The sequence below is a fragment of the Xylocopa sonorina genome, unplaced genomic scaffold, assembly GCF_050948175.1.
Source record: "Xylocopa sonorina isolate GNS202 unplaced genomic scaffold, iyXylSono1_principal scaffold0014, whole genome shotgun sequence".
NCBI classification, from domain to species: Eukaryota; Metazoa; Arthropoda; class Insecta; order Hymenoptera; family Apidae; genus Xylocopa; species Xylocopa sonorina.
The window spans coordinates 3,786,598-3,806,963 of NW_027490090.1; the positions used below are offsets into that span (position 1 = coordinate 3,786,598).

At 28.7% G+C, this 20,366-nt stretch overlaps 2 protein-coding genes across 2 annotated transcripts in view; one reads left to right on the forward strand and one right to left on the reverse strand.

The window, feature by feature from the left end:
• Positions 1-20,366, forward strand: part of LOC143431821 (protein masquerade-like) — a 358,901-nt gene that overhangs the window by 264,729 nt on the left and 73,806 nt on the right. The gene's annotated exons all lie outside the window — the stretch shown is intronic.
• LOC143431837 (carboxypeptidase B-like) lies at positions 3,341-16,722 on the reverse strand. The gene is made up of 8 exons (XM_076908791.1): positions 16,640-16,722; positions 12,669-12,987; positions 9,855-10,157; positions 6,394-6,481; positions 4,605-4,750; positions 3,786-3,842; positions 3,627-3,711; positions 3,341-3,539 (listed from the first exon to the last, which is right to left on the reverse strand). The coding sequence occupies exons 1-8, from the start codon at positions 16,720-16,722 to the stop codon at positions 3,343-3,345; spliced, it is 1,278 nt and encodes a 425-aa protein (XP_076764906.1). The 3' UTR covers positions 3,341-3,342.

Below are 20,366 nucleotides of genomic sequence, written 5' to 3' on the forward strand. Positions count from 1 at the left end.
ACCTCACTTTTACAACGCAACTTCTAACCTCACTTCTATAATGTAACTTCTAACCTCACTTTTACAACGCAACTTCTAACCTCACTTTTATAATGTAATTTCTAACCTCACTTTCATAATGTAATTCTTAACCTCACTTTTATAATGTAACTTCTAACCTCACTCTTATAACGTAATTCCTAACCTCACTTTTACAATGTAACTTCTAACCTCACTTCTATAATGAAACTTCTAACCTCACTCTTATAATGCAATTCCTAGCCTCAATTTTATAATGTAATTCCTAACCTCACTTTTATAATGTAATTTCTAACCTCGCTTCTATAATATCATTCCTAACCTCACTTACGTCGTACATAAACAATAACCCAACATTGTTAAGAATATTTATTTAAATTCTATTACCTGACAAATAATTTAAAGAACTTCTATAATGCAATCCTTAACCTCACTTTTATGTCATTTATAACCTCACTTTCGTCGTACACAAACGATAACTCAATATTCTTAAGAATATTTATTTGAATTCTATTACCTGGCGAAAAATTCGAAAAACTTTTATATAATGAAATTTCTAACCTCACATTTATAATTCCTAACCTCACTTAGTCGCATATGAAAGTTAACCTAACATTTTTTCGTATCGTTAAGATTATTTGCTTAATTTCTATTGCTTTGGTCGAATAATTCAAAAAACTTCTACAATGCAATTCCTAACCTCACTTTTATAATTTCTAACCTCACTTAGTCACATATGAATGTTGACCTAATATTTCCTCGCACCGTTAAGAATATTTACTTAAATTATATTATATACCTTGTGAAAGATTCGCAGAACTTCTACAATGCAATTCCTAACCTCACTTTTATAATATAATTTCTAACCTAACTTCCATAACATACAAACAATAACTCAAATTTCTTAATAATATTTACTAAAATTCAATTACCTTAACAAATACCTCAAAAACAGCCTTCCAACCACGCAATCGACGCAGCAAGCAAAGAATCTGGTTCTGAAAAAAACACGCAGCCAACCCTGCGGCCTGAGCCGCGCGAAATGAGCCCTCGTCTGCGCTCGAGTCGCCGGATAATGAGTCTGTTGTTCCCCCAATTAGACGGAACAGGCGGCAGGAATAACCAGGAAGGAGTTAAGTGCTGCACTGGAGCTCGACCAGAATCCTCGAGGCTCCTCGTCTCGCCGTTTCCCGAGGGCACCCTCGCTTTCGCGCGATGGCCATCGAGAAACGCGGGAAAAGCTCGAAAGTGGTTGCGACGCGGGCATCAAACAACAGCTGGATCGCTTTTCAGCGTTCTTAAATGGTTGTGCTCTTTAAACCAGCCAGGTTCGAGCTTATTGTGGGTTAACGAGGAACTCGTTGGAGGAGGCTTGCTCGAGCAACTCTTCTTAAGGCTGCGATGCATGCTTTGCTCTGGCTTGACTTACAATTAGCGGCTTTTTAAGGCTGCTTGTCGTGGCTGGCGTTGAGAACTAAACATCTATAAAAAGAACATTTATTCAGAAGCGTTTTTGATTACTTTAATCTTGAACTATTGGGTTTTTTTATAAATAAGAGTAGAAGATTGTAGTTTTCTGCAATCAACTTCGTTAATAATCAGTTTGTTCTTATTATCGTGCCTAATGCTATATTTATAGATTGCAAGACTTAAAAAAGAAGGTGAGGACTCTAAAAGTTGCCAAAAGTAACTTAAAGAAGAAGTTAACGACGCGTCGATAAAATAGGCCACGTCGATACCAAAAAACCCAAATAATCATTAATAACCCAATATTACAGTTCAACCTTGATCTATTCATTCAAGAATGATATCCATTCTTCGTGTTTTAATTCGAAGTCAGAAATTTTGTTCTCCATTGCAAGCACTGCAAGTATATTTAGAGTTTACGAATTAATAACGCTTCATAGAAAAGTTTTTATTTTTTTTTTCAGTGTTGTAAAGAAAGAACCATCTACCACCAGCACATCAGGATTCTTCTAGCTTTCTAGCGGTTTTGGAAGCTGAGTTATGATAGGTTGTATGCTTTTTTTGGGTGTAGCAATTTTTCGCAATAGTTTTTCGCAAAAAGTTGACATAAAAATTCTGAATAAAAGAAAAAGTTGCATAACATTCGAAAGCTTAATACTTCTGTGGTTTTTTGACACAAAATTCAAATCGATATCTTTTCTCAATCAAAAGTTACAACCTAAGTTATAGTTACTGGAGCCTATTCCAGAATTATGCGTAAAAGCTGACTTAAAAGTTTTGAAAAAAATAAAAAGCGATAGACCATTTGAAAGCTTGAATTTTTTGTGATTTTTTGACACAAAAATCAAATCGATATCTTTTCTCAATCAAAAGTTACAGCCTAAGTTATAGTTACTGGAGCCTATTCCAGAATTATGCGTAAAAGCTGACTTAAAAGTTTTGAAAAAAATAAAAAGCGATAGACAATTTGAAAGCTTGAATTTTTTGTGATTTTTTGACACAAAATTCAAATCGATATCCTTTCTCAGACAAAAATTACAGCCTAAGTTATAGTTACTGGAGCTTATTCCAGAATTATGCGTAAAAGCTGACTTAAAAGTTTCGAAAAAAATAAAAAGCGATAGACCATTTGAAAGCTTGAATTTTTTATGATTTTTTCATGCAAAATTCAAATCGATATCTTTTCTCAGTCAAAAGTTACAGCCTAAGTTATAGTTACTGGAGCTTATTCCAGAATTATGCGTAAAAGCTGACTTAAAAGTTTTGAAAAAAATAAAAAGCGATGGACCATTTGAAAGCTTGAATTTTTTATGATTTTTTCACGCAAAATTCAAATCGATATCTTTTCTCAATCAAAAGTTATAGCTTTCGAAAAATTTTTCTAAAAGTGTACTTTCACTTCCTCTTTCTCTGTTATTACAAGGCCTGTCAAAAAATTACGCGGGCAATTGATGGCCCAAATATACTTCCAACTGCTGCTACCCACTAATTCCTCTCCTTGCTGCCATATCTACATTTTATATTAATTAAAAAAAAGACCATACCTCTTTGTAACAACAGAGTAACAAATTTGCAAAGCCACTAAGACTCTTACAGCAATTTATTTAAATTTCTACTGGCTGCATAAATCATGTATTCGCATAATATATGAAACTTAATTCGACAGTGGAGCTCGATTGAGCTCGACACGATTAAATCACAGCTGCTCGCGTGTAGCAGTTCGTTTAGAGCATTAAAATGAAATTTATTGTTACAGAATCGATCGAGTTCGCTCGTTTTTAACGTAACCCGATAATTGCGTCGCGTTACACAGAGCAGAGACGAGCATTTGGGATTTACAAATCTCTCTGCGCGCGTTTAATTGTCCAAAGCGTGTCTCGACGTTACATACTGATGAATTACTTTAATCGCCTCGAACGTCTCGATCCCAACAGCTTTGATCTCCGATGGCGGCAATATGAAACCAGTATTTCCGCCAGGCAATTCGTACGTGTACGACAAACTGATATCTGCTTTGGCCAGCGCCCAATCGTCGCTGCCGCCAGCGGCTGGATCTAATTGGAATTAACAGAGAAACATGAATGAAACCCACGCGATAATTGTGGTCAAATGAAAGGGGAAGGATCGATTTAGAGACTTACACAGGTGATTCGCCGAGGTGCCGTACGTGTACTGAGTTTTGCGAGATTTTGCGATCGCCTTGGCGCAGCTGCTGGCGAGATTACGCTGGAAAAACGGAGGATGGCGTTGGTAAAAAAAATTGTAGTCTGTTTTTGGGAATATTGAGGGAGAATATTTACCAATTCTGGCTCGTTATCGGGTACTTTTGATGTGAAGCCCCATGGATACAGGATGTACTAGAAAATATACAATTTAGAAAATTATTTTAATTATAATATGACATAGACAAATATTTTAATTATAATATCGTATAGAAAAAGAATATTGTAATTAAAACATGATATAGAAAAGTATTTTAATTACAATATAATGTAGAAAAATATTTGGATTATAATATAGAATAGAAAAATATTTTAATTACAATTTAATATAGAGAGATATTTTAACTATAATATAATACAGAAAAATATTTGAATTATAATATAGAATAGAAAAAAATTTTAATTATAATATAATGTAAAAAAATATTCTAATTGTAATATGATATAGAAAAATATTTTAATTGTAGTATAATATAGAAAATTATTTTAATTCTAATATATATAATATAAAAAAATATTTTAATTGTAGTATAAAATAGAAAATTATTTTAATTATAATATATATAATATAAAAAAATATTTTAATTGTAATATGATATAGAAAATAATTTTAATTATAATATGATACAGAAAAATAAATAATTTAGTTATAATATGATGTAGAAAATAAAACATTTTAATTATAATATATATAATATAGAAAAATATTTTAATTTTAATATGATATAAAAAAAAAATAATTTAATTATAATGTGATGTAGAAAAAAAAATATTGTAATTATAATATAATGCAATATAGAAAAATATTTTTATGGAATAAATTGAAATTAGAAATTGAGAATTCACGTTTGTAATATGATAGAGTTAATTAATAGAGTTCTGTATTTTGGTAATTACCTGGCCATAAGAGTGGAACGTGATGTAAGCCTTGAACTGACCCTTTCGTGCCAGAATGAAGTCCCTCATGTGTTGAGTTTCCAGTTCAGAGAATGCTTTGGGCCCAGCGTAGGTGTCGCTGCATGGATTGCTGGATGCTCCAATTGCTACGAGGAAATTAAATATTTTTAATTAATGAGCTAGTTGTGGATCCTGTATAAAAAATTTAAAATATCCAAAAAGTAATAGAAAATAGCCTATATAAAACCAAAAAAAAAAATTCCAACAATCTCCTAAAATAGCCATACTAAAGCCAATTTAAAATATACCAAAAATAACTGCAAACAACTCAAACGAAAATAAAAAAAAATTTTCAAAATTCTCGTAAGATAGCCCATGGAAAATTAAAAAAAAAATTCCATCAGTCTCTTGAAATAGTCATATTGAAGCTAATTTAAAATATCCTAAAATTAACTCAAAATAGCCCTTGCAAGACTGAAAGAAGAAATTCCAAAAATCTCTTAGAATAGTCATATTAAAGCCAATTTAAAATATCACAAAAATAATTCAAAATAAACCTTGCAAAACTAAAAGAAGAAATTCCAAAAATATCTTAGAATAGTCATATTAAAGCGAATTTAAAATATCCCAAAAATAATTCAAAAATAGCTTTTGCAAAACTGAAAGAAGAAATTTCAAAAATCTCTTAAAATAGTCTTATTAAAGCCAATATAAAATATCCCAAAAGTAACTGAAAATAGTTGACAATAAAAACTAGAAAGAAATTCCAAAAATCTACGAAAATAACCCAAATACAACTGGGGAAATAAATTACAAAAATCACTTAAAATAATTAAACTAAAGCAAATTTAAAATATACCAATAATCATTTAAAACAGCCCAACCAAAACTAAAAGAAAAAATTTCAAGCATCTCTCAGAGTAGCTCAATTGAAACTAGCAAAAAAATTCCAAAAATCTTTTAAAATAGTTCAACTATAACTAAGAAAATAAATTCCAAAAATCACTTAAAATAACCCAAGTAAGGCAAATTAAAATAGCCCAACCAAAGGTAAAAGAAAAAAATCCAAAAATCTCTCAGTGTAGCGCAATTGAAACCAAAAAAAAATTCCAAAAATCTACTAAAATAGCCCATTTACACCAAAGAAATTAAATTCCAAAAATCACTTAAAATAACCCAAGTAAGGCAAATTTAAAATAGCCCAACCAAAGGTAAAAGAAAAAAATCCAAAAATCTCTCAGTGTAGCGCAATTGAAACTGAAAAAAAATTCCAAAAATCTACTAAAATAGCCCATTTACACTTAAGAAAATAAGTTTCAAAAATCACTTAAAATAACCAAAGTAAGGCAAATTTTAAATATACCAATAATCATTTGAAATAGTCCAACCAAAGCTAAAAGAAAAAATTCCAAAAATCATTTAAAATAACCCAACCTTAGTTAAAAGAAAAAATTCCAAAAATCTCTTAAAATAGCCCAACCACAGCCAAGAAAATAAATTCGAAAAATCTCTTAAAATAGCCATATTAAAGCCAATTAAAAATATCCCAAAAGCAGTTAACACTGTACTATAGGATCGTTATCACGAAAATATTAATCGATTCATTTTAGAGAAATTGCTGGCTGATAATGGAGAAGCGAACGTGGCAATCGCTTTGATCGATTTTTAATCAATCTACACGCAGCCTAATTAAACTCTCGAGCGCAATCATTCACCTTATCGCGCACAATGTTATCAGATACGCAGGTTTGAACGATTGCACTGTAAATAAAGAGAGAGAAACACTTACTCATCCATTCCATGTCGTAATTTCGGTTTCCATCGACGCCTTTGCAACTCGAGCCTCTGCTGGATCTCGTTTTCCTCCACAATCGGTTCTGAAATTAATTCATTCGTTAATTAGCACGTTAAAACTTCTAACACTCTGCCAAAATGGATAAACAACGAGATAAAATTTTTTCTTTCTTCTACAAATTCCATTGATATTCGTTGAAAGTGATTTTTACGCCACTTTGCCTTTTATTTGCGTTTAAAAAAAATTATTTCTTGGCGAAATTAAACTATTATTGTTCAATTTTACTTAAAATTAAATTCTCTGCTAAAGAATAAACTAAAACCAGCAATATTTAAATAAAATTACTAATTTAAAGTTCTTTAAGTTTTGCTTATTTTTTTTTTTATTTTTATTTGCGTTTAAAAAAAATTATTTCTTGGTAAAATTAAACTATTATTGTTCAATTTTATTTAGAATTAAATTCTCTGCTAAAAAATAAACTAAAACCAGTAATTTTTAAGTAAAATTACTAATTTGAAATTCTGTAAGTTTTGCTTATTTATTTGTTTTTTCATTTGCATTAAAAAAAAAATTATTTCTTGGCGAAATTAAAGAATTATTGCTTAATTAAATTCTCTGCTAAAGGATGAAGTAGAACAAGTAATATTTAAGTAAATTAAGTTAATTAATTAATTTAAGATTCTTTAAGCTTTGCTTATTTATTTTTTTACTGAACTTAAACAATTCCAATAGCTTTTCAATTTCAAATGATTTTGATAAGAAGTTATCACTTTCTCAAAAGGAGAACTATTTTTATCAATTGTATTTTAAATAGAGTGCCACTTATGAAGGCTACTCACTTAAGATAAATCGCGAGAACTTTGTTGCAATCTATTGTACAACAATGTATGGATAAAACTGTACGATTCTTGTCACAATAGTTCTCGAACTGAGTCTCTCTCCAAGTACTGCAGCAATAATGTTTCTACCAAAAACAGTCTCGTTTGATTTAATTTATTTTTCTTGCATTTCATTTATCACTTAATTTCTTCTTTCTTTAAGTAACTGTACGATTCTATTCACAATAGTTCTTGAACCGAGTACTGCAGCAATAATGTTTATACCAAAAACAGTCTCGTTTGGATTTAGTTTACCATTTCTTCTTTCATTTAATTTACTATTTAATTTCTTCTTTCATTTAATTTACCATTTAATTTCTTCTTTTTCTAAATACTCAAACTACTTCAAAGAATAAAAAGTTGAACCAATCTCTGGTCTAGCACAATGTCTGGTCTACTACAATATCCTCTAAAAAAGCATCTGTTAAATGAAACAATCTCGTTCATTCAATTAAAAATAATTCATTTCTCCTTTCATTCAATTTACCATTTAATTTCTTCTTTTTCTAAATATTCAAACAACTTCAAAGAATAAAAAGTTGGACCAATTTCTGATCTACTACCACATCTGATCTAGTACAATATCCTAAACAAGTATTCGTTAAATGGAATGAGTGGAATAGTTTCGTTCATTCAATTAAAAATAATTAATTTCTTCTTTCATCTAATTTCTTCCTTTTCTAAGCATTCAAACCACTTTGAAGAATAGAAAGTTTGACAATCTCTGGCCTAGTATTACTCTGGTCTAGTACAATATCCTCTAAACAAGCATCTGCTAAATGAAACAATCTCAGATAATTGTTCAGCCGATTAAAAAATAATTAATTTCTTCTTTCATTAAATTCACCATTCAATTTGTCCTTTTTCTAAATATTCAAACCACTTTGAAGAATAAAATTTTGACCAATCTCTGGTCTAGCACAACATCTGATCTACTACGGTATCTTCTAAACAAGCATCTGTTAAATAAAATAATCTTGTTCATCCAATTAATATTAATTAATTTCCTCTTTCATCCTGTTCATCCTTTTCAATCCAGTTTGAAGAATAAAAAGTTGGACAAAAATCTGGCCCAGTACCACGTCTGATCTACTAAAACATCCCAAACAACCATCAATTAAACATTTTTCTGTAAAACTCATTCATTGATATAATAATTACCGCAGACTCCTTTTTCTAAGTACTCAAACCACTTCAAGGAATAAAAATATTGACCAATCTCTGATCTAGTGCCACGTCTGGTCTACTACAATGTCCATTTAATTATTATTAATAATTATATTAATTACTATTATGATTAAACAACCATCCATTAAACATTTTCCTGTAAAACTCATTCATTGGTATAATAATTACCGCAGACTTCGTGTGCAGAAATTGATAGCCACATTTGGTCTAGTACAATATCCTAAACAAGCGTTTGTTAAATGAAACATCTTGTTCATTCGATTAAAAATAATTAATTTCTCCTTTCATTTAATTTCTTCTTTTTCTAAGTATTCAATCTACTTCAAAGAATCACAAGTTGGACCAATCTCTGGTCTAGCATAATATCTTCTAAACGATCATCTACTAAATGAAACAGTCTCGTTCATCCAATTAAAATTAATTAACTTCTTCTTTCATATTTTAATGTGCATTTAATTTCTTCTTTTCCTAAGTATTCAGACCATTTTGGAGAATAAAAAATTGGACCAATATCTGGTCTGGTACCACGTCTGTTCTAGTACAATATCCTAAACAAGAAAGCATTAAATGAAATAGTCTCATTCATTCGATTAACAATAATTCATTTCTTCTTTCATTAAATGTACCATTTAATTTCTTCTTTTTCTAAGTACTCAAACCACTTTGGAGGATAAAAAATTTGACCAATCTCTGGTCTAGCACAACATCTGATGATCTACTACAATATCTTCTAACCAAGTATCTGTTAAATGAAACAATCTCGTTCATAAGATTAAAAATAATTAATTTCTCCTTTCATTTAATTTACCATTTAGTTCCTTCTTTTTCTAAATATTCAAACTACTTCGAAGAATAAAAAGTTTGACAATATCTAGTCTAGTACAATATCCTAGACAAGCATTTTTTAAATGGAACAGTCTCCGATAATTGTTCACTCAATTAAAATTAATTAATTTCTTCTTTCATATTTTAATGTGCATTTAATTTCTTTTTTTTTTTAAATATCCAAACCACTTTAAAGAACAAACAGTTCAACCAATATCTAATCTAGTACCACATCTGGTTTAGTACAATATCCTAAACAAGCATTTTAAATGAAATATTTAATTTCTTCTTTCTCTGTGCACTCAAACCACTTTGAAGAATAAAAAGTTTGACCAATCTCTGATCTAATACAATATTCTAAAGAATATATTCTAAAGAATATTGTATTAATAATTAATAATAAATATATTGTATTAATAGTACAATATTCGAAAGAAGCATCCACTAAATAAAACAGTCTCGTTCATTCTCTGGTCCAATACCACGTCTGATCTACTAAAACATCCCAAACAACCATCAATTAAACATTTTCCTGTAGAACTCATTCATTGGTATAACAATTACCGCAGACTTCGTGTGCGTGAATTGATAGCCATCAGGGTTCAGAACTGGCAAGATGTACCAGTCGACTTGCGACAGAAGATTTCTGTGAGTCTCCAACAGCTGATCCACGATGAAAAGGGCAGTCACAGGGGCGATCCATTCTCTCGCGTGGATTCCAGCATCGATGAAAATGGCAGGCTTGTTTCTACCGCCAGTCGATAATTTTAAAACCTTCATCGCTCGTCCTTCGTACGAATTGCCAATGCTGATCAACGAGGCGACGTTACCGTGGTTCCTGGTCACGTAGTTCAGGTACTCGTTTACCTGCGGATGATTTCGAATTGCGTTCAGATTAATTAAAAGTCTGCGTTTGTTGGACATCGCGTTTACATTTGCATTGCAAAAATTAGATTGGATTCAATTTTATTCATTTTTTGTTGGTAAACGTTTGCAATTAAAGCAATAGAACTGTAGTAGTGCCTTGGTAATTAATTTTTTGCTGAGATAATTTGATAATTTGTTTCACAGAGGTGAACTAAGGGTACCAAAGTCCTGAAATATCTTAACTTAAAGATTTTGGAATTAAAAGAAGCCTGCATAAAATTAGATTGGATTTAAATTTTATTCATTTTGTTGATAAACGTTTGCAATTGGGGTGATGGAACTGTAGTGGCTTGGTAATTAATTTTTTGTGAAGATAATCTGACAATTTGTTGTACAGACGATAAAAAAAAAGTCTTAAAATATCTTAACTTAAAGATTTTGGAAATAATCGAAAAAGTGTTAAAGAACCCTGTATAAAATTAGATTGGATTCAATTTTATTTATTTTTTGTTGGTAAACGTTTGCAGTTAAGGCAATAGAACTGTAGTAGTGCCTTGGTAATTAATTTTTTGCTGAGATAATTTGATAATTTGTTGTACAGAGATGGACTGAAGGTATCAAAGTTTTGAAATATAAACTTAAAGATTTTGAAAATAATTGAAGAAGTTAAAAGAGCCCTGCACAAAATTATATTGGATTCAATTTTATTCATTTTGTTGATAAACGTTTGCAATTGGGGTGATGGAACTGTAGTGGCTTGGTAATTAATTTTTTGTGAAGATAATCTGACAATTTGTTGTACAGACGATAAAAAAAAAGTCTTAAAATATCTTAACTTAAAGATTTTGGAAATAATCGAAAAAGTGTTAAAGAACCCTGTATAAAATTAGATTGGATTCAATTTTATTTATTTTTTTGGTAAATGTTTGCAGTTAAGGCAATAGAACTGTAGTAGTGCCTTGGTAATTAATTTTTTGCTGAGATAATTTGATAATTTGTTGTACAGAGATGGACTGAAGGTATCAAAGTTTTGAAATATAAACTTAAAGATTTTGAAAATAATTGAAGAAGTTAAAAGAGCCCTGCACAAAATTATATTGGATTCAATTTTATTCATTTTGTTGATAAACGTTTGCAATTGGGGTGATGGAACTGTAGTGGCTTGGTAATTAATTTTTTGTTGAGATAATCTGATAATTTGTTGTACAGACGATAAAAAAAAAGTCTTAAAATATCTTAACTTAAAGATTTTGGAAATAATCGAAAAAGTGTTAAAGAACCCTGTATAAAATTAGATTGGATTCAATTTTATTTATTTTTTGTTGGTAAACGTTTGCAATTAAAGTAATAGAACTGTAGTAGTGCCTTGGTAATTAATTTTATGCTAAGATAATCTGATAGTTTGTTGTACAGGTAATAAAAAAAAAAGTCTTAAAATATCTTAACTTAAAGATTTTGGAAATAATAAAAAAAAATTAAAGAAACCTTGCACAAAATAATCGAAAAAATCTGAAACCAAATGTTAAATTTGTAGCCTCTAAGTTGCAATTTTTTTTTTTTTTTTAAGGTGAATCAAAATTTTTACTGCTTAAAGCCACCAATTGTCTTTGTCCACCCCTGTTATTTTTATTCTCCATCGAATTTCTTCGAATAATTAATATACAGGGTGGAACAGTAACTATTATCACCTCAGATACCTTTGAAACTATAAGTTTCACAGAAATATGTTTGTTTTTTTTTTCACAGGATATGTATGTCTCATTTACTACCAAAACCTTAAGTATTATCACCTTTCTTTACTCTCTATGACCTTCAATGGCTTTATATTGTAAGTCTGAAGGAAGTTGCAACGCTTAAACTTGCTTCAAAAGGCTCAAGAATCTTAAAAATGAGGAAGTGATAAATATGGATTATTTTTTTCAAATGATTAATAAATGTTCATCAATTATTTTATCAAAGGACGAATCGACAGTGCCCGTTTTATGAATGAAAATCCCTTTGCGTTAAGCTGTTTCAAGAAATCGAATTTAATTTAATTATATTATTTTAATTTTACAAACAAAAATATATTTTAATTTTTTTCTATTATTCTAATTTTATAAACAAAACTATATTATTTTAATTTTTTTTTATTACTTCAATTTTATAAAGAAAAGTATATTATTTTAATTTTTCAATTCTTTTTTATTTTAATTTTATAAACAAAAGTATATTATTTCAATTTTTCAATTTTTTATTATTTTAATTTTATAAGCAAAAATATATTATTTTAATTTTTGAATTTTTTATTATTTTAATTTTTGAATTTTTTATTATTTTAATTTTTGAATTTTTTATTATTTTAATTTTTCAATTTTTTTTAATTTTAATTTTATAAACAAAAGTATATTATTTTAATTTTTCAATTCTTTTTTATTTTAATTTTATAAACAAAAGTATATTATTTTAATTTAGCAGAGGCGAGTCAAATTAATTAATTAGTTTAAAAAAAAAACCCTATTTCTTACTCACTTCGTTGTAATCAGGATAGTAAGTGAAAGAGAGCTTCCCGGAAGTGGAGTAATCCTGAGTCCTCGCTTGGATCCTGCGCTCGACTTCCTGCGCGATGCGCTCCTCGATCACTTCCTCTTGGACATCCTCGACCTTGACTGTGTAATTAATACCATTCTGGCTCAGAACATTCTTAAACTCCTCCACTTTGTCCTTCGCCACTAAAACGTCTGCTGTGTTGTAGGTGGTTCTTACAAAATCGTATCCAGGAAGGTCCAGGTAATTCTTCAGCACTGAGAATTGCTCTGGCGTGTCGTACACCATGGAAATTCCTTGCATCCTGCGAAATAACAGAAGTTTAAGTGGCAAGAAAGCAGCAGACAATAATCGATTATGTAAGTGTTATGTGTAATTGCAGATGTACTGATGAGAGTAGATTTAAAGCAGTAATTTTTATGTTTACAATTATTAGTGCAGTTATATAATTTTTTTACTGCAATTCTTTTATTTACTATTTTAAAGTTAATAAAAGCGAGAATCAATCAAGGTACATTTAAGTCAGTAATTTTTATATTTACAATTATTAGTGCAATTATTTTTATATTTACAATTATTAGTGCAATTATGTAACATTTAAAGCAGGAATTTTTATACTTACAATTATTAGTGCAATTATTTTTATATTCACAATTATCATTTCTATATTTACAATTATTAGTGCAATTATGTAACATTTAAATCAGTAATTTTTATATTTGCAATTATTAACATTTGCAATTATGTAACATTTAAAGCAGTAATTTTTATATTTACAATTATTAACATTTGCAATTATGTAACACTTAAATCAGTAATTTTTATATTTACAATTATTAACACTTGCAATTATGTAACATTTAAATTAGTAATTTTTATACTTACAATTATTAACATTTGCAATTATGTAACATTTGAATCAATAATTTTTATATTTACAATTATTAGTGCGATTATGTAATTTTTGTACTGCAATTGTTTTACTTATTATTATTACTTATTATTATTATTTACAGTTAATAAATGAAATAACGATAATCAATCAAAGTAGATTTAAAGCAGTAATTTTTGTGCTACAATTGTTAGTGCTATTATGTAACATTTAAATCAGTAATTTTTATATTTACAGTTATTAACATTTGCAATTATGTAACACTTAAATCAGTAATTTTTATATTTACAATTATTAACATTTGCTATTATGTAACATTTAAATCAGTAATTTTTATATTTACAATTATTAGTGCAATTATGTAACATTTAAATCAGCAATTTTTATATCTGAAATTATCAGTGCAATTATGTAATTTTTATTTATTTTCAATTGTTTCATTTATTATGTTTACGGTTAATAAATGAAATAACGAGATAGCGAGAAAATGAAATTGATTTTTTGCACGAAAAAAAGCAAGAAATAAGGAATAATGTTTTTTTGCAGAAAATCAATCTGCAACGATTTAAACAGCAGCAGTACTTTTAAATCAGTCATCTTTAAATTTACAATTAATAAGTGGAATAATGAAATAGCAAAAAAGAGAAATTAGTTTAGTATATGAAAATGGTGTGTTCTTGTGCCTAATTAAAAAAGCAAAAATAAGAAATAATATCTAACGAAATACTGTACAACGAAGACAAAACTTCGGCACAGAAACTTATAAAACAGTAAACTTAAATCAGTAATTTTTAAATTTACATGAAATGATATTTACAAGAAAAATTAATTTTGTGCTCAACAATGTTGCGTCCTTACACCTAATTAGAAAAAGCAAAAAATAAGGAATAATATCTAACGAAATACTGTACAATGAAGACAAAACTTCGACACAGAAACTTATAAAACAGTACATTAATATCAACAATTTTGATATATTTACAATTAATAAGTAAAAATAAGAAATTAGTTTTCTGTACAAAAATAGTACGTTTCTGTGTCTAATTAAAAGAGGAAAAAAATAAGGAATAATATCCAAAGAAACACACTGTACCATGGAACCAATACTTCGACCAAGAAACTTATAAAATAGTCCACTTAAACCAGCAATTTTGATATTCACAATTAATAAGCCTAAAAGAATAAATCAATTTAGTGTAAAAAAATAGTGCGTTCTTAAACCTAATTAAAAAGGCAAAAAATAAGAAATAATATCTAACGAAATACTGTACAATGGAGACAAAACTTAAACGCAGAAACTCGCAGAACTTCAACTGCAACGTATTAAATAGCACCAGTACACTTAAATCGATCATTTTTATATTTACAACTAATAAATAAAAGCGAAATAGCGAGAAGAAGAAATTAATTTAGCGTACAAAAATGGTGCATTCTTGCGTCTAAATAAAAAAGCAAGAAATAAGGAATAATATCTAACGAAACGCACTGTAGAATGAAACGAAAACTTCTAAACAGAAACTTACACAAGTTCAACTAGCAGCAGCACGCTTAAACCAGTAATTTTGATATTTACAATTAATAAGCCTAAAAGAAGAAATTAATTTATTATACAAAAATAGTGCGTTCTTAAACCTAATTAAAAAGGCAAAAAATAAGAATTAATAACTAACGAAATACTGTACAATGCAGACAAAACTTAAACGCAGAAACTCGCAGAACTTCAACTGCAACGTATTAAATAGCACCAGTACACTTAAATCGATCATTTTTATATTTACAACTAATAAATAAAAGCGAAATAGCGAGAAGAAGAAATTAATTTAGCGTACAAAATTGGTGCGTTCTTGTGTCTAATTAAAAAAGCAAGAAATAAGGAATAATATCTAACGAAACACACTGTAGAATGAAACGAAAACTTCTAAACAGAAACTTACACAAGTTCAACTAGCAGCAGCACGCTTAAACCAGTAATTTTGATATTTACAACTAATAAGCCTAAAAGAATAAATCAATTTATTATACAAAAATAGTGCGTCCTTAAGCCTAATTAAAAAAGCAAAAAATAAGAAATAATATCTAACGAAATACTGTACAATGAAGACAAAACTTAAACGCAGAAACTCGCAGAACTTCAACTGCAACGTATTAAATAGCACCAGTACACTTAAATCGATCATTTTTATATTTACAACTAATAAATAAAAGCGAAATAGCGAGAAGAAGAAATTAATTTAGCGCACAAAAATGGTGCGTTCTTGTGTCTAATTAAAAAAGCAAGAAATAAGGAATAATATCTAACGAAACACACTATAGAATGAAACGAAAACTTCTAAACAGAAACTTACACAAGTTCAACTAGCAGCAGCACGCTTAAACCAGTAATTTCGATATTTACAACTAATAAGCCTAAAAGAATAAATTAATTTATTATACAAAAATAGTGCGTCCTTAAGCCTAATTAAAAAAGCAAAAAATAAGAAATAATATCTAACGAAATACTGTACAATGGAGACAAAACTTAAACGCAGAAACTCGCAGAACTTCAACTGCAACGTATTAAATAGCACCAGTACACTTAAATCGATCATTTTTATATTTACAACTAATAAATAAAAACGAAATAGCGAGAAGAAGAAATTATATCTAACGAAACGCACTGTAGAATGAAACGAAAACTTCTAAACAGAAACTTACACAAGTTCAACTAGCAGCAGCACGCTTAAACCAGTAATTTCGATATTTACAACTAATAAGCCTAAAAGAATAAATTAATTTATTATACAAAAATAGTGTGTTCTTAAACCTAATTAAAAAAGCAAAAAGTAAGGAATAATATCTAACGAAACGCACTATAGAATGAAACGAAAACTTCTAAACAGAAACTTACACAAGTTCAACTAGCAGCAGCACGCTTAAACCAGTAATTTCGATATTTACAACTAATAAGCCTAAAAGAATAAATCAATTTATTATACAAAAATAGTGCGTCCTTAAACCTAATTAAAAAAGCAAAAAGTAAGGAATAATATCTAACGAAATATTGTAGAATAAAAGAAAAACGTACCCCTGCAAAGGAGGCAGAATTTCTTCGCCAACGGCCAAAGCAGCCGCGGCAAAAACTGTTGCAACTAAGAAAAGGGCACGCATGATGGCGACACTTAATTACAACCTGAACTAGTTATGCTTCCAGCTTTATATACGAGAAAATATCGACGTTTTGTTTACGCGATGCCAGATGACGCTATCGATCGATACATTTCCACAGAAAATGCACAAAACCGAACGAAACGGCGGTTAAAAGTGGGATTTAATCGATCAAGATAAGGAAAGACGTTCTTTATCGAGGCAGATAAGCGTTAATTGAGATTTTCATTAATAGGGTCAATGATTTCCAGATCGAAGATTGACTTATCGTCCATCGATAAGGATAATAACGTTGATAACGTTGCAAATACAGCTTCTGAATTTTATTTTTCCATAAAGAGACGTTATCGCGTCGCTTTTAATGAGTTTAAGAGCTTTATATATTTTCTATTGTCCTTTGTACATTTTACAAAAATTGTAATTGCTTCTGTGCAATATTATATTTAATAAAAAAATTAAGAGTAAAGTGTATTAACTGGTAGAATAAGTTTAAGAGCTTTATAAATGTTCTATTGCGTTTTGTACGTTTTATAAAAATTGTAATTGCTTCTGTACGATATTAAATTTAGTAAAAAAAAAAAAAAAAATAAAGAATAGAGTATATTAACTGGTAGAATAATTTTAAGAGCTTTATAAATCTTCTATTGTCCTTTGTACATTTTACAAAAATTGTAATTGCTTCTTTGCAATATTGTATTTAATAAAAAAATTAAGAGTAAAGCCTATTAATTAGTAGAATAAGTTTAAGTGGTTTATAAATTTTCTATTATGCTTTGTACATTTTATAAAAATTGTAATTACCTATTTGCAATATTAAATTTAATAAAAAAAATTGAGAATAGAGTATATCAACTGGTAGAATAAGTTTAAGAGCTTTATAAACTCTTTGCTATACTTTGTACAATTTACAAAAATAGAAATTGCTTCTTTACAATATTGAATTTACTAAAAAAATGAAAAATAGAGTGTATTAACTGGCAGAAAATTGTATAGATGCATATTTATTCGTTAGAAATTTATTTATATTTTTTTATTGTTCGTTAGAAATTTATTTATATTTTTTTTTATTGTTCATTAGCATAATAACAGTATCAGAAGGATTCTGAATGGAATTAATAGCGACAATACTATCAAAAGGGTTCGAAATAGAATTAATAAGAATAATAACGGTTTCAGAAGAATTCCAAAGGGGATTAACAGCAATAATAGTATCAAAAATGTTTGAAATGGAATTACAAATTTTATAAAACAAATTAAAAAACGCTGTAACCTACAATTGCTTGATTATTTTGATTGAAAACAAAGTGTACCTTTAACATTCACTAAGTACCACATCGTTTTGGCGCGAGCGTACTTTATAACCTCTACGTGAACAGATATCGACGCTCAGCAATTATTTCGCGTTTATTTCCCTCTCTTTCATCCTTCTCGTCGTCCTCTGTTTCAAGGGCATCAAGATGTGTTTACAGACTTGTGACATCAACAACGACAGCCACTAACACTCTCTATCGCCTTGCAGTGGCAGCTTAAAATTATCAAGAGCGTTGGTGCAGAAAATCGTTAAGTAATTTGTTTTAAAATCGCGTGAAAGGGGATGTAAACACGTAGTAAAAGAAAATTTGGTCAAAAGTCTGATGAAATCCTTGTTTTAAGCAAAATAGACGGAGCGAGGGAGAACACTACCTCCCCCTAGCAAGCCAGAGGCGGTACTGGCGAGTCACAGCGCGCTCCTTGCCTCGCAGCGTTCGAAATAGAATTAATAAGAATAATAATGGTTTCAGAAGAATTCCAAAGGGGATTAACAGCAATAATAGTATCAAAAACGTTTGAAATGGAATTATAAATTTTATACATTTCCCGCTTTGGAGGTAAGCGCGAGAGAGAGAAAGATATATAAGAAAGCTGTAAGAAAGAGTGAGAAAGATGATGGCTGCTCTGCTTTAGAACACGTGGCGCCATCTCTGCAAAAAGTGCTCAAACTGGTCGCACATTATTATCGACAGGGAAGTGAACTACTCAATAACTACTAGCGCCATCTCTGAGTAAAGTATCGAAACTAATTATCGACCAGTTTCAGCGATTCTCCAACAGATGGCGCCAATAGTTCTTTAGCAGTTTACTTTACTGTCGATAATTGTGTGCGACCAGTTTGAGCAATTTTCGCAAAGATGGCGCCACGTATTCTAAAACAGAGCCACCATCGTCCTGTCTCACTCTTTCTTATAGCTTTCTCATATATCTTTCTCTGTCTTACCTCCAAAGCGGGAAATGTACAGCAAATTAGAATAAAATTACTGCAATATACAAGAAATTGCAATAAAACTATTGAAATATACAATAAATTACGATATATTAGTTTTATTGCAATTTCTTGCATATTTCAGAAGTTTTATTGTATACTATTAAAATATATAGGAAATTACAATAAAGCTAGTGAAATTTATAATAAATTACAATGAAACGTATAATATGTGCAATAAATCACAATATATTAGTTTTTATTGTAATTCCACGTACATTTCAGTATTTTTATTGCAATTTCTATAGTATACAACAAATTGCAATAAAATTAGTGATATGCACAATAAATTACAATATATTAGTTTTATTGTAATTTATTGCATATTTTACGTTGTAATTCATTGTGCATTTCAATAGTACAAGAAGTTACACTGGAACTATCGAAATATACAAGAAATTACGATAAAATTATTGAAATGTACAAGAAATTACAATAATACTAAGGAAATATACAAGAAATTGCAATAAAACTAATATATTGTAATTTATTGTACATATTATTAATTTTCCTGTAATTTCTTTTACATTTCAGTACCTTTATTGTAGTTTCTTGGATATTTCAATAGTGTTATTGTAATTTCTTGTATATTTCAATAATTTTATTGTACTTTCTTGTATAATTTAATGGTTCTACTGTAATTTCTTGTATATTTCAGTAGTTTTATTGTAATTTATTGTATGCTATTGAATTATACATAGAAATTACAATAAAATTAGTGAAATATGCAATAAATTGCAATAAAACTAACGTACTGTAACTTATTTTTTGTACATACTATTAGTTTTATTGCAAATTATTGTACATTTCGGTAGTTTTATCGTAATTTTGTGTATATTTCAGTAGTTTTATTGTAATTTCTTATATATTTTAGTAGTACAAGTAATTACAATAAAACTGCTGAAATATAAAATAAGTTACAATAAAACTAGCAAGATAAACAAGGAAGTACAATGAAATTACGATAAAACTAGTAAACGTACAATAAATTACAATAAAACTTAGGGAATATACAATGAATTACAATAAAACTAATAATATGTACAGTAAATTACAATAAAACTAATAATATGTACAATAAATTACAATATATTAGTTTTACTGTAATTTATTGTAAATTTCCACAGTTTTATTGTAATTCATTGGATATTTCCTTAGTTTTATCGTAATTTTGTGTATATTTCAGTAGTTCTACTGTAATTTCTTGTATATTTCAGTAGTTTAATGTAATTTCTTTTATATTTCAGTAGTTTTGTTGTAATTGCCTATATATTTCAATATTGCAAGTAATTACAATAAAATTACTGAAATATAAAACAAGTTATAATAAAACTAGCAAGATATACAA

Excerpts from the sequence above, each read along its gene's own strand:
- LOC143431837 (XM_076908791.1), bottom strand. The coding sequence starts at position 16,722 with ATGCGTGCCCTTTTCTTAGTTGCAACAGTTTTTGCCGCGGCTGCTTTG. Across the intron at positions 12,988-16,639 it reads ATTCTGCCTCCTTTGCAGGG|GATGCAAGGAATTTCCATGG; the intron begins GTACGTTTTTCT and ends GTTATTTCGCAG. Across the intron at positions 3,712-3,785 it reads CCGATAACGAGCCAGAATTG|CGTAATCTCGCCAGCAGCTG; the intron begins GTAAATATTCTC and ends CCGTTTTTCCAG.